General features: G+C 31.9%; 1 protein-coding gene across 1 annotated transcript in view; it reads right to left on the bottom strand.

Moving 5' to 3' along the window:
- The window catches only part of COL5A2 (collagen type V alpha 2 chain), a 196333-nt gene that overhangs the window by 30709 nt on the left and 148492 nt on the right, over positions 1 to 17132 (bottom strand). Inside the window, exons 25-39 of the mRNA XM_023499330.2 lie at positions 14807 to 14905; positions 13905 to 13958; positions 11446 to 11544; positions 11276 to 11329; positions 11118 to 11171; positions 10001 to 10054; positions 9171 to 9224; positions 8307 to 8351; positions 7357 to 7455; positions 6429 to 6536; positions 6233 to 6286; positions 3019 to 3072; positions 2848 to 2901; positions 1246 to 1299; positions 7 to 114 (exon numbers count right to left, since the gene is read on the bottom strand). Coding sequence (XP_023355098.1) covers positions 7 to 114; positions 1246 to 1299; positions 2848 to 2901; positions 3019 to 3072; positions 6233 to 6286; positions 6429 to 6536; positions 7357 to 7455; positions 8307 to 8351; positions 9171 to 9224; positions 10001 to 10054; positions 11118 to 11171; positions 11276 to 11329; positions 11446 to 11544; positions 13905 to 13958; positions 14807 to 14905 — 1044 coding nt within the window. The remainder of the gene's footprint in view (positions 1 to 6; positions 115 to 1245; positions 1300 to 2847; positions 2902 to 3018; positions 3073 to 6232; positions 6287 to 6428; positions 6537 to 7356; positions 7456 to 8306; positions 8352 to 9170; positions 9225 to 10000; positions 10055 to 11117; positions 11172 to 11275; positions 11330 to 11445; positions 11545 to 13904; positions 13959 to 14806; positions 14906 to 17132) is intronic.

The following is a 17132-nucleotide window of genomic DNA, read 5'->3' as shown; positions in this document are numbered from 1 at the left end:
ACTCACATGTGGGCCTGGGGATCCTGCAAGACCTTGGGGTCCAGGGGATCCAGCATCACCTTTCTGTCCAGGCTCTCCAGGTTCACCTTTTACACCTGGTTGTCCATCAGGACCCTACAGAAAATATTATTTTTAAATGAATTATTTCCTGGATTTATAGAATTACTTTTGTTCATAACAGTCCTAACAAATATTTTAGAGGGCATAGTATTTTCAATAGAATTTAAGTTCTTTGAGAACAAAGGTTCTTTGTTTTTTGCTTTTAAATATCTCCAACCTCTTGAAAGAATGAAAAATTCACAAGGAGCTTGCATTCTAATGACAGAGATGAAATGTGTATGAAAAATGTGTATGTAGATTATGCACATATATGCATATATACTGAATGTATTCAGCATTACTATGAAATGAATCAACATAAATATGTAAATATGAATGGGAGAGGAAGAGGGAAAAGAAGAAGGAGGTAGGAATGTTAAAATGGGGAGTAGATTCTTAAGAATGCAATCTGCTGGAGAAGATAGTAGAAAGATAGAGAATTAAACTGAATAGAAAGGATGGCCTGGATAAAAGAAGGATAACTTCTCTGTGAGAGTTTGGGGAAAATGAGGGAAAAGTGGGAGATGATAGTAAGAGATACTGAGATAAAAACAGTGGGGGAAAGGTGAAATTCTCCGCTTGATGGGGGAGGACAAAGAAAATATAGAAGGAGGGAAGAAAAATTTTGGAGTAGCTTCCTTAGGGAATAAAATAAGGAATCAACTAGGAAAATATAAAAAGACTGCCTTTTTTCAATGAGGGCCTAATAGAAGTTGGATTAAATGATTTTTAAATACTAAAAACAATTCCCCAAATAGAAAAGATTTAATTAGTTCAATTCCTTCATGTCATTCTCAGAGAATAAAGCAATAAAATATGAACATGGGCTCTTCAAAACCATAAAGCTCTCTCTTTAACTTTCAGAAAATAAAAATAGATCAGAAGTTATGAAATAGCATGATACCATGTAAAGAGCAATAATTTTAGAGTCACACGATATGTGTTTGAAATATGTGCCCTGCCATATACTCTCTAACTATCTAGGAAAACCAAAAATTTGAGTCTAAGTTTCTGCCCACATAAAATCAAGTAGTTGGCCTAACAGATGTGTAAATGCTTGTCCAGATCTAAAACCTAATCCAATAAAACTAATTTAAATGTCAAAGAAATTATAATTTCATTATTTGAAATATGGAAATGTCCTACCGGAGGTCCAGCAAAACCAACAGCACCAGTAGGACCATTTTCACCACGAGATCCCTAAAAACAAACAAACATTTTTGAATAAATAAAAGGTTTAATGCATCTTAAAATGATCAAAAGCTAATTTGTATTTTTAAAACTGTGATGGTTTGTACTATATGTATTTATCAACAAATATAGGAATTATTGATTTTATGCTCAGTCTCATTTTAGAGACCCTCAAAAGAACAGAAAGGATAAATGTATAAGAATAAGTCTTGGGGAAAAAATCTTATATCTAATCATTTATCTAAAGGATGCTAAAAAGAATTGATCAAAGTAAATTTTTAAAAAGTTCATTGACCACAGTAGTTTATTCTATTTGATGTCAAACAATAACCTCGATTTATTTTTTGGAAAAAAAAAGTTTGGACATTAAACAGACTCACTATATGCTATCTCTCCAGTTGCCCATGGGAAAAAAAGATTAAATCATCTTATTAAATCACCCTTGGCTATCCGTAAGAACCAACATTTAAGATAATTCATATCATACTTATTTCACATGCATGTTAGATAAAAGATAAAAGATCTTGCTGTTTTTAAGAGTTATAACAGCATTTAATGGAGCAAAAGCAATTTATATTCAAACCATTATCTCATAATAGTCAATTCTTTGATGGGGAGAACTGCTTTTTTCCCCAGTAAAAATCGCCCAAATAAAATCATTATTTTAATGCTATTTTTTTGTAGTGAAAAAATGGTAATACAGTTAAAACTTAATAAAAATAAATTCAAATGTTTAATGATTTTAGAGCATAAGTTCTTCAGGTCCACAGCTTCATCTATATGACAAAATAGCCATGTTAATTTTTTTTCTTAACCTCACCTAATTAATTGCACATGTATGTATATTTATACATATTTATGCAGAACAGTCCATTTCAATACATCTTACTATTTTACTTGTTAAATTATGTAGAAATTAACTATAAGAGCAGCATTTGACAACCAGAAACTTTACAGGAACTCAGAATAATTTTAATATTCTCCAATCCCCAGATATTGTTTTCATCAATATATACAGACATCAAGTAGAATGCTTGATTATTTTTTAAAAATTTCCAATTACAAGTAAAAATATTTTTAACTTTAAAAAAAATTTTTAATTACAAATTCTCTTTCTTTTTCCCTCCTTGCTCTTCTCATTGAGAAGGCAAACAATTTTATATAGGTTATACAAGTAACCTTGTAAGTTACTTACAAACTTAAGTATTTGTTTGTAAGGGCAAGTAAATGTTGTAGTAGCTGGAGGGCCAGCCTGGAGTCAGTAAGACTCTTCTTTCTGTGTTCAAATCCAGCCTCAGACATGTATTGGCTATATGACCCTGGGCAAGTCATATAACCCTATTTGTTTTAGTTTCCTCATCTGAAAATGAGCTGAAGAAGGAAATTGCAAACCACTCCAATATCTTTGACTGCAAATGAAGTTACAAAGAGTAGGACTTGACTAAAAAACAGTTCAACTCAATATAAGCACAGTCATGCAAAACATATGTCCTTATTGTTCATATTGTGTGCACATTTACATTTAAAAAGATTAAAAATATGTTTATGTTTACTTACTGGAGTTCCCCGAGAGCCAGGAGTACCAACTAAGCCTCGTGGGCCTGGTTCACCCTGGAAAATAAAATTTTAGATGATTAGTTCCAAATGTATATAGGAAATGCAAATTACAAAAAAAAGATGCCTCTTTCATAAGATTATAAAATATGCAAAAAAATTTTTTTAATTTACCTTTTCTCCAGTAGGGCCTGCAGGACCAGGAGGACCTAAGGGGCCTGGAAGACCCTGGCAAATGGCATAACAGAAGTTAAAGACAATGATTCAGAGAAAACTTCTTGAACAAAAGCAAGATTAATATTTTGGAACGCTTCCTACTTCACTTAAATGATCTTATCTGAAGATTCTGTCTTCTTTTTCCAGCTGAGCTAAAATATTTTTCTTCAGTTGTTACCAATAATGGTTTTTAATCTCCTTTTTTCTAATTCAGGTCAATAGTTCTATACAAATAGACTGGTATGCATTTACATTAAAGAAATGTTCTTACTTTACGGAAGTATATGGTAGTAGAAAAGGAACTCATAGATCATCTGATTATAACCAGATTGAGAATCCTTGCCAGAGCATCTCCAAAAGGAGAGCTCTTCCCATAAGACCCCTACTAAGGAGGAAACCCATTATTTTATCAAAGTGTCATCTTCTACTGCTGGACATCCCTAAGTTGCATTTTTTCCCTTATGTGAAATTTTAGTGTTCTTTAAAATTTCCATTAATGACATCTTACTTTTCTTTCTAAGATCAATCTAAGTAAATCTAATCCCTTTATCATGCCCCACGCTTTTAATATTTTAAATTAACTAAATATCCTCTAAAAACTTCTATCCCAGTCTCAAACAGGCTAAATGACCCCAGTTCCCTCAAGTTTTCCTCATATGATATAATTTAGAGTCCCCTCTCAATCTTCAGAAAATTTTTTACTTTAATAATGTCTTTCCTAAAATGTGGTATCCAGAAATGAGTGTGGTACTTAAGCTAGGGCAGAGAATAATGTAATAAACTCTCCCTATTCTAGTCACTCTTCTTTTCATCTATTCCAGTGTCCAAATCAACCTTCTTTATTTATATTGTGCTAAAATTCTAACATCTTTTTAATATAAATGGTCTCTAAGCAGTTTTTTACCACCCATTTCTTTTTAGTTGATATTTTGTACTTGTATAGAATGTTACAGTTATTTATATTAAACTTTATCTTGTCAAGCTTGGACCATTGTTTTAGCTTTTTAAAATGTTTTTGGGATCTGTTTCTATCATCTACAATATTAATCATCCATAAATTTGACAAGCATACCATTTTTGCTCTTCTCTAAGTTCCTGATAAACATGATATATAGAACAAGAAAAAGGACAAATTCTTGTAGCACCAGATAACTACTCCCAGGTTAACAAATATTAGGCATCTTTTTGGAATTGTAGTAATTCAACCAGTTCCCCATCTGACAACATGCCCTATCATCCAGACCATATGTCTTTATCTTGATCATAAATAGTTTTTTGAAGGATTGTTAATAGAATAATTATCATGAACATCTTCAATATTATCTTTCAATAAGCATCTATTTTGAAATTTAAGTATAGATTCATTTAAATACTTCTTAAAGCTCTTAACTATTTTCTAAGTTTATTTTCCTTCTGTAGTCCTCTATTCCAACTTTTAATTGGAAAACAAATAAAATTAGATATTCACTTTCACATTTCTCATATGACAAACAAGATAAATTCTCATCTATGTAGAGCCAAACTGGGATCTAAGAATGTGAAAATATATGAGAACTTAAGTCCTGGGAATAAAATCTAGGTCATTCTGACCAGTAGTGGAAGACTCTTGTAAACTACATTTAAACTCTTCCTAAAATATCTTTCGGTTAATTACTATCTCTAAAAAGCCACACCAGATTTTCTTCATCATTCAATTTTTCCTTACTAATTTCTTCTGACTGAAGAAACTTCTAAGTTTTTTCTTTAATTTTATATTTCCACAAAGAATGTTAGAATTTTTTTTTGCTATATTCCCAGGATGCTTGATAAAACATCATTCTTCTACTTTTCTAATTCTTTTCCTTAATGGTTCCATTTAAACATAAAAGTCTCTTCATTACTTAGGAAGACATTTATTCATTTCAAGAAAACTCTTTTAAAACATGTCTTCATTTATCCCTGACTCTGACATTATTGTAATTGATCCAAACTGCTTCTTTACTCAGAACAATTTATCATTTTCACTGCAGGAGATTACTGCAATTCCTGAAGTGCTAAATGTGTTAAATTTGCCTTTCCATTGGAATAAAATTTTAAATGCCAGTTTAATATATAGCTGTCAGTCCATCAGCCAACATCCATGTGGTTAGCCCTTTTTTCTTTCCCTGAAGAAAAAAATGCCAAGGCACCATTCTTTGAAATATTACCCCATTACCTTCTCAAAAACCAAGATAATTTAAGAGTTGAATGCTACAATAGTGGAGCTATTAGAGATGATTTTGATTATGTTTCTGTAGATACTGGGAATAAGTAAAAAAAATTGATGACATACCATTATATTCAGATCTAATCATCTACATTTTCCCCAGGTATTTTTGTCCTTTTTAAATGTCAGGAATGAATGATTAACTTTGGGCTCTTTCCTCAATGTGAAACAGCCTGTAACTGATGTGGTGGGTGGACTTTATATCATTGGTTGACTATCTTTTTGTTTGTTTTCTATTGGTATTACAATATAAACATATTGAGGAATAAGTAGAATAAGAAAAAATAACAAAAAAATGCCATATTGAAACAGAAGTCTAATAATATTCCAAGAAATATTAGAAGAGTTAGCTATTCTAAGCAGCTGTAAAATCCATATCTGTTCAAATTTGACTTTAGAACTGCAACCACATTCTATTCTACTTTGCATTTTGTAACAAAATGTCAATTATATATATATATATGATATACATCATTACATATATTGATATATATATATATATATAAATAATTAAAATTGGATTTTTTTTTCATGGACATACTATAAAGCTTTATGGTACTTGGTTTTTGCTATACTGAATAGGTCTATGTCAAGCTCCAAAGCATGGCATGCTTATTCAGAAATCAAACCTTTCCTCCCAAGTCTATTGATAATGAAAAAGGAAAGAGAACTAATGGACTTTTAATCATCTACTGTGTTAAGAAAAAGGTTTTGAAGTTCCTTAAATAAGTTCGAAAGTAAATCTCTGCTTGAAAGCTTACAAAATCTTATTTCCTGAATTACTAACTGGGTAGGATACCATTACACCTATTTTAAATCATTCCTTCAATCCATTGATAAATAAATGTATAGTCAATATTATTTTGCACAGTAAGACAGTAATGGAAGTCTAAAAATAGTGGCCAGAATAAGGAATATATTACTTACTCGTGCACCATCATTTCCAGCTGTACCTTCAGCACCTTTCTCTCCTAAACCACCCTGTGGAAATCATCCAAAAGGTCATGTTACCTACCCCTTGTTTATAATAATTGAGAATAAAATAGGATAATTAATAATAAAAGTATGGAGTCAATTAACATCAATAGAAGAGGGCTGAATAAACAAAATCAGGCAGTCTTACTCTGTCTCCCTTTGGGCCAGGAGTTCCTGCAATTCCTCTTTCTCCTGGCATACCTTGTAGTCCAGGCGGACCTGCATCACCAGGAGTCCCACTAGGTCCTGGGCTACCCTAAATGAATAAAATTTGATGATTTCATTCAGTTATATATATATACATATATATATTATTCATTTGGAAAAATATCCTTACCCACACTGAGTTTTCCAAGAGAATACTCTAGGTATGTAAATATATTTTCTCTCTCTTTGGAGAATATTGCAAACTAAATAAGAAGAAACCTAGTTGCTATTTTGTGATAAAAGGGAACAGAAGCTCTATTGGTACTATATTTTCACATGTTTCAATGACAGCTGAATTCTAAATTTTATGCATCACCTAAGTGATTAGGTTAGGTCTAAGTGTTAGACATAGTCAAGCCCTTTTACAACATTGTCTTCAGATTCAAGGGATGAGTGTTGCATCATTCAGGGGATGATTGTGCAAATGTTACTCATATGCTCTTCAACTAGTCACAAGATGACATCCAAGGGAAGAAAATACATTTTATTTCACATAGTTCTCAGTATAAATTCTTGGGTTTAAGAAAACATGTATTCACATCCTTAGCAAGAAATGTCATGGGAGTTGAGACAAGGGGAAAGAAATTAACCTTTATTATTAGAAAAGTTTATGATAAAACTACACTGCTTCAGGATGTCTTTTTTTATTATTAGAACTTAGTACTAGGAATACATATTATCAATTCTGGTAGATATTTTAAAGGAGCACACTTAATATCTTTGTTGATATATTAAAAACATTTTGCATATACCATAGCTAAAGAATTCATCATTAACCATACAATATAAACAAATACATTTAACTACTATCATTTAGTGATTATGTACTATTTTTAAAAACAACTTTACATTATATAAATAATGTTTACCTTGGGACCATCAGGACCATGACCTCCAGCCATCCCCTTTTCACCTGGAAGTCCTGTTATTCCGGGTTCACCTCTCTCTCCTGGATTACCACGTTCTCCCTAAATATATAAAATAACCTCATATTTTACTTATGTATTTCATCAAAATGTTTTTATAGCATTCTGGATAAAGATTTCCACTTCTGAAAAAAGTAGTAAAGAAAAGTATTTTGGTCAAATTTACTCATTTACCAATAAGAAAATTAACTTAAAATGTGAGAGTTTCATAAACCAAGATGCTTCCCCATAAATTGAATTTTCATATGACAATATTTAGCACTTATAAATGATAAATCATTATGGGAATAAGAACTGTTCTTTTCAAAAGAAAAGTGACCATGGGTGTGGTAGTCTATGCCTATAATCCTAATGGAGAGGTAGAACTTAATATAGCTCTTGAGCTTGAGAGTTCAGAGCTGCAGTGAGCTATGCAAATTGGGTATTTGCACTAAATCAAGCATTATTGTGATAAGCCTCCAGTAATACACATCCAGCTGGATGCTTAAGTGAGGCTAAACTAACCAAGGTTAGAAACCTGAAAGCTTGTATGCCAGTCATTAGTGAGATTCAGTCTATGAGTTCCCTGCACTTGCAAAGAAACCTAATCAGAAGGAAGGACAAGGACATGATGGAGACAGAAGAGGAAGATGAGGTGGTGGAGGAGGAGAAAGAAGAAAAGAGAATGGAGAGGAAGGAAGAGAAAGGTGACAAGACAGCAGAGAAAATAAAGAATCAAAATCAACCAAGAGGGAGAGCTAGATGGCACAGTAGATAGAGCAGTGGCCCTAGAGTCAAGAGGACCAGAGTTCAAATTTGGCCTCAGACACTTAACATTTCCTAGCTGTGTGACCCTGGGTCTCAGTTGCCTCATTAAAAAAAAAAAAGTCAACCAAGATAAAGAATATACTTACTCGAGGACCTAAAGGACCAACTGCTCCGGGATCTCCAGGAACACCCTATAAAGGAAAATAAAAATTGAATAGAGAACATAAAAAACAATGTGTTTGAACATTAAATACATTACATTGAACTGGAAAATAAAGAGAAATATTTTCAGAATACATTCCTGATTTACCTAAATGAACAGATGGCAGTTTAATTACTCTACCAAATTGATTAAGTATAAATAGGTACATTTTTGGCAATCTGGGAGATATTCCAGTGATACTAAAAACACATTCACTAGTACATTTCTAGGCACCTACCAAATGACTAATAAATGCTTGTTGATTTAACTAGTTATACTCAGATGATAGAAACTTTTTAATGCTTAATTATCTTGACTTCATTTGATGGTAATGAGAACAATCAAGTCAATAGTTACAAAACATAATCTGTGAAGCTCATAGTCATACGATATTTATCAATATCAGCTGTAGTTTTTCAAATGCCAATGTATTTGCTGATTTCTACAAAAGATAAATCTTTCATTGTTCTCACTTGGGCTTAATGATCTTAAAGAAAATCAAAGGAAGTGAAGTGAAAAGGACAAAAATGAGAAATGTAAAATTATTGTTGGAAACTGACCTTTTCATTATAACTTTTTTGAACTAATGCAGTAAACTGATAACTACCAGAAAGGTTTTGGTTTTGAATTTATTAAACTGGAATCTTGTCACTCTGACAAACATATAACTCATGGGAAAAAAAGTAATTCAACAAATAGCAGTCTATTAGCTCTGCAATAACAAAAACCAAATGGTTAATAAATTTGATTCAGCTATATAAAATGAATTTAGGTAGAGCTTAATAAATATTTAAGATTTAAAAAGTACCTGATCACCTGGCTTCCCACCTTCTCCTGGAGGACCTGGAGGACCAGGTAGTCCCTAAAAGAAATTTTAAAGAAGCAATGTCCCTGTGAACATATAAATCTTTAAGGGATAACATGTCAATAATTTACCTTCACTTTACAGAGTCTCTGATATTAGGTATTCAAACAAGATATTACTCAGAAATACTATAAGTAAAAACAAAAACAAAAACATAAATATATATTTGAACCAGAATAGTATGCCCAGGTTCTCATTTCCAGATCCCATTTTAGTAAGTAGGGATGATATTTTGATAAAATATTCTTTTCTCTAGAATGCCAGATTGAAAGCTGGGAAAGGATTATGGAACTCATTAGTGTAAAACCCTCCTAATTTTACAGATGAGAAAATGTCAATTAACTTGTCTAAGGTCATAAAAAAGAAGAGCTGAGACTTCACTCAGATCTTCTGACTCCAAATCTATCACTGTTTCTGCGTCTAAATTTGAAATGATTAAAATTAGTAAAAATTTCCCAGAATATGAGAGGAGAGCAAATTTTGTAACATTTTTTCACTTCGGATTTATCCAAAGATTTTGAAAAGTCTTATAGAGTGAATGTATTCTAAAGTTATGGATTCTAAATATAACATTTTTTTTCTGATAAACTTTGTCATGAAGAATATTAATTAATTCTCTTTTATTTAGTAATTTTTAGAATAAAATCATATGTCCTAGGAAAATAATTTGTAAAGTAAAATAAGTTAATTTTCTAATATATCTGGTTACACTTTTAAAAACTACCCATTTAAGTAATGACATAAGAAATGGAAAAAGTCACATAATGGCTCACCTGAAAACCTGTAGGACCTGGAGGCCCTTGCTCGCCTCTTTCCCCTGCTAGACCCTAAAAATAATAAAAGATAGAATAACATGAGTGCAGCCAGATTCCTTGCACATGTTCTCTAGTTATATGTGCCAATAGGCATAGACTTTTCCTTTGTAATTTTTCCAACAACATTTTTTTGAGTTTAGCTGGATATGATAAAGTCAGTGTTATCAAAGAATATCATTTGAAGTTCCTCCTAGAGTGAAACTCTCCCAAAGCCTAATATTTTTTTCCTTCTTCAAGTCTTATAATTTAACATTTTCTCAATATCCCAAAACAGTTTTTATTTAAATAGCTTTGGGTCCAGACATAAGTAAGTGGAGTCAACTTGCAGTTTATAAAAAAAAGGAGTCTCTAAATATATGTGTAAATTACTCCCTTTTATTATATTTTTAATTTAAAAGTTTAAAACCTCCTACTATATTCTTCTTTTGAGTACTAAATCATCAGTAATCCAGACTTCAAAGCCAAGAAAATAACTAATGAAAGAAAAGCTAACCTCTAAGAATGAAAATATAGGATGGAAAATGTTACCATCATATACATTTCTTTTATAAGTAAAGATAATGACACTGATCCTATACATTCATTGGCAGAATGCAATGAATCTATGCAGAATGCAAAGGACCTGAATCTAAGTCTTTTCTTTTAAAAAATCAGTTTTTATCTGCCACTTTCTGCTGCCTTTCTAGAATATAACATATTAAAACCCATGAAAAGTCTGAGGGTATAACTGAAGAGAAAATAGCATTTACTTATCAAATATGAATTTCATTTTACCATAAATTCAAATGCTTCATTATGTTTATAAAAACAAATATCTACTCCCATTTTGCAGATCTATAAACTACAACACAAAAAAGAAATTAGTCTTAGTATTTTGTTTCAAAGTAGTAGTAAAATTTTTAATATTTTAAAACCTAGGAAATTCTTAGAATTCATAATAAAAGAAACACAACATAAAGTGAAATGATTCAACAGATATTTCACTATTTATAAAATTCCATAAAGATTCATCTCTCATAATTAAAACATTAAATATTATCTTTAATACTCAAAAATTTATTTAGAGCTTACTTACAGAGGGGCCTACAGGACCTGAAGGTCCAACTTCACCATCTTTGCCTGGAGCTCCCTAAAATTACACAGTGAAAACTTGTAAGGAAATGTACTGGTAAGGCACGACAATGATGTTAAGACTAGAGGTAATTAATTTGAAAGCCAGGAAATTATACTCACTCTCTGTCCTGGAACACCAGCATTTCCAGCTTCTCCAGGTTTTCCAGGATCCCCCTAATGCATAAACAGAAGCTATTTACACAATGATCAGTTTCCTTAAAAAGTTGGATCTTAAAATGATTTTTAATGAATGTAATGAATTAGTAATATATACTATACACTATACTTACACTGCTACCTTTGGGACCAGGAAGGCCCATACTACCAGGTTGTCCCCTAATTCCTATTGAGCCTGCTGGTCCAGGGCGACCATCTTCTCCTGGAGCACCCTATATAAATATCCCATATGTTTCGTCAGTTAAACATATGATTTCTAGAATAGTTATTTCCAATTCATCCTTAAAACTGTATTGTCATCTGTCATTTCATAACATAGAAAAGTTATTCAAGTTTTAAAATAACTTCCATTTACATATATAACCTATACTGGATTGCTTACCTCCTAGGATAAGGGAAATGGAGGGAGGGAAAGAGAGAGAGAGAGAATTGGGAACTCAAAATTTTAAATAAAAACACTTAACAAACTGGGGGAAAATAGCTGACATCTCATTCTTATTACCATAGCAAATTTACCAGAGCAAAAATTAACCAGTACCAAGATTTTTTTTTATTTTAATTTATGTGGCAACTAGATGGCACAGTGGATATAGAGTACTGGTCCTGAAGTCAGGAGGATCTAAAGTCAAATCTGGCCTCAGACACTTAATACTTTCTTAGCTGTGTGACTCTGGGCAAGTCACTTAATCTCAATTGCCTCAGCTAAATAAAAAAAGAAAAAACCAAACAAATAAACAAATAAATGAATTATTTAATTTTAATTTCCCTCTCTATGAAGATGACTTCATTCTGCTCCTTTTGTAGGATATCTGGATGGATTAATCAAAAAGTAGTATTTCTGGTATTACCAATCTCCTGAATTTGTATAAAGTGAAGTATAAAATAGACAAATGAATATATATTCATTTCTTCTAATAGTAATTCCCAGAACTAGTTTCCCCCACTATTTGAAAATAAATGTTAGGTGTCTTAGATGATGCCTTTAATAATATAATGTGCAAAAGTGAAAATTATATATTGTTTGTTGGAGAGAGAGAATTTCAATCTATGTGATAAATAGAAACATGAAGGATATCACTATCTCTATATTTGAAAGCCTGGTCTCCAATAAAGTGTAGAAAATCAAATTAAGGTTGGACAATCTCTTCATATTAAGCCTGAAAATATTCATGTTATAGGTAGGACACAAGTAGAAGTCTCAAAGTATTTGAATATTTGGGAGTGAGGGGCTTCTAAAAGCCTCTATCACACAGACTACAGATCTGCTTTAATGTGAGGTGTCAATAATGTAAGCTCACATAAAAGACTTTTTCAGGTTTTGTTTAGGAATTTTCAAGATCATTTCCTTCTATGAGTTTTATTTTTACTCTGAACCTCCTCCTAATTCAGCATGGAACCATTCCTATTCATATCTTACAATTTTCCCAAGTAAGTTCCCCTGAAAGTTTTCACTACCAAGAAATAACTAAATTTCCTCAACCCTTTCCTGTGAATAGATGATGATTTTTTTTCTTTCCCTTTTCATAACTTTTCTTGCCTAGAAATCAAACTCCTTGAATCCCTATTCGATTAATCCCAGTGGCTTTCTATTGTTTTTAGAAACAAATACCAAATACTCTGGCATTCAAAGTACTTCATAATCTAGTCCCCTCCTATCTTTCCAGTCTTCTTACATCTTCTTCTCCAATATATACTCTTTGATCCAAGTTCACTGGCCTCCTAATTGTTCCATGAAGAAGACACTCTGTCTTTCTGGTTCTGACATTTTCTTTGGCTTTCTTTGGAATGCTCTCCCTCTTTCACTGTGATATATTACTGCCCTTCCTAACTTCCTTTAAGTTCCAAATAAAATTCCACCTTCTACAGGAAATCTTCCTTAAACTCTCTTAATTCTGGAACTTTCCCTCTTTTAATTATTTCTTATTTATCCTGTATATAAATTTGCTCTGTATATGTTTGAATCTTGCCTCTCCCCTTAGAATATAAACTTCTTTAAAGGCAGGTCTTTCTTTTACTTTTTTTTTTTATCTCCAGCATTTAGCACAGTGTCTAGCCTAATACAAAGTAGGAATAAATGTTTACTGAATTGAATAAATACCATGTTACGTACATAATATAATGAAGAATTGAGGCACTAAGTTCCATAAGTATTAAAATTACCTCAAGTTGAGTGAATGATCATATTCAAACTTATATCCAAATTCATATGAGAGGTCTAAAGATTTAAGTTTCTCTAACTAGATGCCACATTTTACACCTAATTATCTCTACTCTGAATGAAATAATGAATGTTTGAGAAATGAGAATTTCACCAAAGGTGATTATCATCAAAATCAAGAAAGTATAATGTTTTCCACTTCCTACCCATATACAAAGCAATAAGCCATTATGTCCATCAAAAATTTTGATCAACTTCTTAATCTATTTGGAAATAAACAGAACCAAAGCATTGGTTTTTCCACGTGAAAACAAGGTCCACATCCAAAAATAGCATCAAATAAAATATCTGTTTCACCATTTATGTACAGTAGGCTAATGATTATGAACTTTCTTCTATTAATATCTTATTTACCAAAGGTCCAAGTTTTCCTTCAGGACCTTGAACACCAGGATTTCCAGTCAGACCCTAAAAATGAAAAAAAAATAAAAATAAAAATAAAAAAGAACAAATGTCACAACAACTGAATTTATCTACCACTTATAACTGCAAAGTACAACAAATTCCTTAAGTTAGAAAACAAAGTTCTATTGCTTAAGTACCTTCTTGGTAAGGAGAATCTGCTTTTTTTCACTGGGGGTGAATTAATAAGATGCTCTATGTGGAGACACATTATGATATCATAAAAAGCATAGTAAATGAAGTCAGGAAAGATAAATTTAAATCCAATCACTTACACTTTAAATATATATGTCCTTGGGCATGGTAATCTATAATATCATAAAGGCTTAGTTTCCTCACTTATAAAATGGGTAAAAATGTATTTACATATATGTAATAGAATTGTAATGAGAAGAAATAATATAATGTTTGTAAAGTATTAAACACATCACATGGTACCATTTTGTCCATGCTTAAGCCTATTGTAGAAATGGAAATTCTGGTAAGTACACAGAAGGCTCACAGAATAGCCTCCAGAGTACTTCCCAATTGAAACTTCACAATGATGATTCCAAAATAGGATACCATTTTTTCCATCATTCATTACTCATTATTGTTTCTAGAGAAAATGGGGAGAAAATATAAGAGGATTTAAAAAAAATCTCTCCTCAAATAAATCTCTCAATTATGAAATACTGAAAAAAGGCTTTCCCCCAGGTGATTGGAAAAATGAGTTTTTAAAATGCTAAATCCAAGATGAAAACACAAGTACAGTGAAATAAAAACTTATTTTAACATACAATGATTTTGAAGACATAAAGAACAAAAATACTGATAATTATTCGAATAAGAGAAAATAATTTCTATTTTCTTACCCTTGCTCCTGGAAGACCAGGTTCACCTGTACGCCCTGGATCACCTTGACCTCCTTTGGGTCCTGAAGAACCTGCTGGACCACGCTCTCCTTGTGCTCCCTATACAAAATGAAACATTTACATTATATTACATTCATATTTTGTTGTTAGGCTGATTTCAATTGGCACAAATATGATAAAAGTGCATGTTTAATTTAGTTATAGAAGTAATCCCCAATTTTTTATCACTGCAATAAAAAATACAAACCTGTTAAAGAAAAATAAAAAATGTAAATATGTGAAATAATTCTAAAATTATATTAAAATATAGCTATTAAACCAAAGGTTATCATTGGCCTACAATTGCCCCTAGAGCATGTCTAAAACATGTCTCCAACTTCTCTTTTATGCTTCTCCCAATCTAGTAACTATGGGACCTTAGAAATTGGGATTTATCTTGCATTCCTAGTCCTAGAATTACTGACATTGACTAAAGGGATCAACCTAGAGACAGAATGGTGCAATGGATAGAGTGCTAGACTTGGAGTCAGGAAAATGTGAGTTTGAATACTGCCTCAGATACATACTAGCTGTGTCATCCTGAGCATCTCCCTTAGATTCAATCAGCCTCAGTTTCTTCATCTAGGTAATAATAATATCTATCTCTCAGGATTGTTGTGAGGATCAAATGAAGTAAAATATGTAAAGTACTTTGCAAACCTTAAAGTATCAGGGTTAACTCTGAAACTGTGTCCCCTTTAATCTGTAAAATAATCATTCTGAAACTGTATTCCCTTTGATCTGTAAAAGAAGGGAGATGCAGTCTAGAGAGTCTGGGAGGGGGCATACTTTCCAGAAGGGCCTTTTCTAAGGTAAATCACCCCCTATTGGCCTTTTGGGTAGCTGGATCCCCATTCAGGAAATTCCAAATTCTGGGGGAAAAGCCTTCAAAGTGATCTCATTCAATTGGAAGATCTTGGTCTAATAATCAGCTCAGACTGCCCCCCAGCCCCTAAAATTTGCTCATAAAATAGGTTTCTGTTAACATATTCTTTGCAAATCTCCTCATTAAGAGATTTCTCTGCTAAGAGAAAGCTTCTTAGTGAAAAGTAAAACTTCATTTTTTGCCACTGAGATTTCAGGTTCATTAATTCTTTCACTCTGGACCTGCACCTCCAACCAAAGAGGGGATTCCCACATCAATTCTCACACCTCAATTCTCTACCATGAGAACCGCATCAAAATTACCACATGTATAATTAATTATTATTGCTAACAATATGGATTAAGAACTTTAAATTCCATTAGAAATAGGTTCATTTACATTCCCAGTAAAATCAGGAGTGAAACAAGGTTGCCCACTATCACCATTATTATTCAATATTGTATTAGAAATGCTAGCTTTGGCAATAAGAGTTGAGAAAGAGATTAAAGGAATTAGAATAGGCAATAAGGAAACCAAATTATCACTCTTTGCAGATGATATGATGGTATACTTAGAAAACCCCAGAAATTTTACTAAAAAGCTATTAGAAATAATTCACAACTTTAGCAAAGTTGCAGGATACAAAATAAATCCACATAAATCCTCAGCATTTTTATACATCACCAAAAAAATCCAATAACAAGAGGTACAAAGAGAAATTCCTATTCAAAATAACTTTCGATAGCATGAAATATTTGGGAATCTATCTACCAAAGGAAAGTCAGGAATTATATGAGAAAAATTACAAAACACTTTCCACACAAATAAAGTCAGATTTAAATAATTAGAAAAAATATTAAGTGCTCTTGGATAGGCCAATTGAATATAATAAAAATGACAATACTCCCTAAACTAATGCATTTATTTAGTGTTATACCAATCAGATTACCAAGAAACTATTTTAATGACCTAGAAAAAATAACAATAAAATTCATATGGAAAAACAAAAGGTCAAGAATTTCAAGGAAATTAATGAAAAAAAAATCAAATGAAGGTGGCCTAGCTGTACCTGATCTAAAACTGTATTACAAAGCAGCAGTCACCAAAACCATTTGGTACTGGCTAAGAAACAGACTAATTGATCAATGGAATAGGTTAGGTTCACAGGACAAAATAGTCAATAACTATAGCAATCTGGTTTTTGACAAACCCAAAGATCCCACTTTTGGGATAAAAATTCATTATTTGATAAAAACTGCTGGGAAACTGGAAATTAATATGACAGAAATTTAAGCATGGACCCACACAACACCATACATTAAGATAAGATCAAAATGGGTTCATGATTTAGGCATAAAGAATGAGATTATAAATAAATTAGAGAAACATAGGGCAGTTTACCTCTCAGACTTGTGGAAGAGG

The sequence above is a fragment of the Sarcophilus harrisii genome, chromosome 3, assembly GCF_902635505.1.
Source record: "Sarcophilus harrisii chromosome 3, mSarHar1.11, whole genome shotgun sequence".
NCBI classification, from domain to species: Eukaryota; Metazoa; Chordata; class Mammalia; order Dasyuromorphia; family Dasyuridae; genus Sarcophilus; species Sarcophilus harrisii.
The sequence above is the reverse complement of the archived record's forward strand: the minus strand, read 5'-3'. Positions and strand labels throughout refer to the sequence as shown.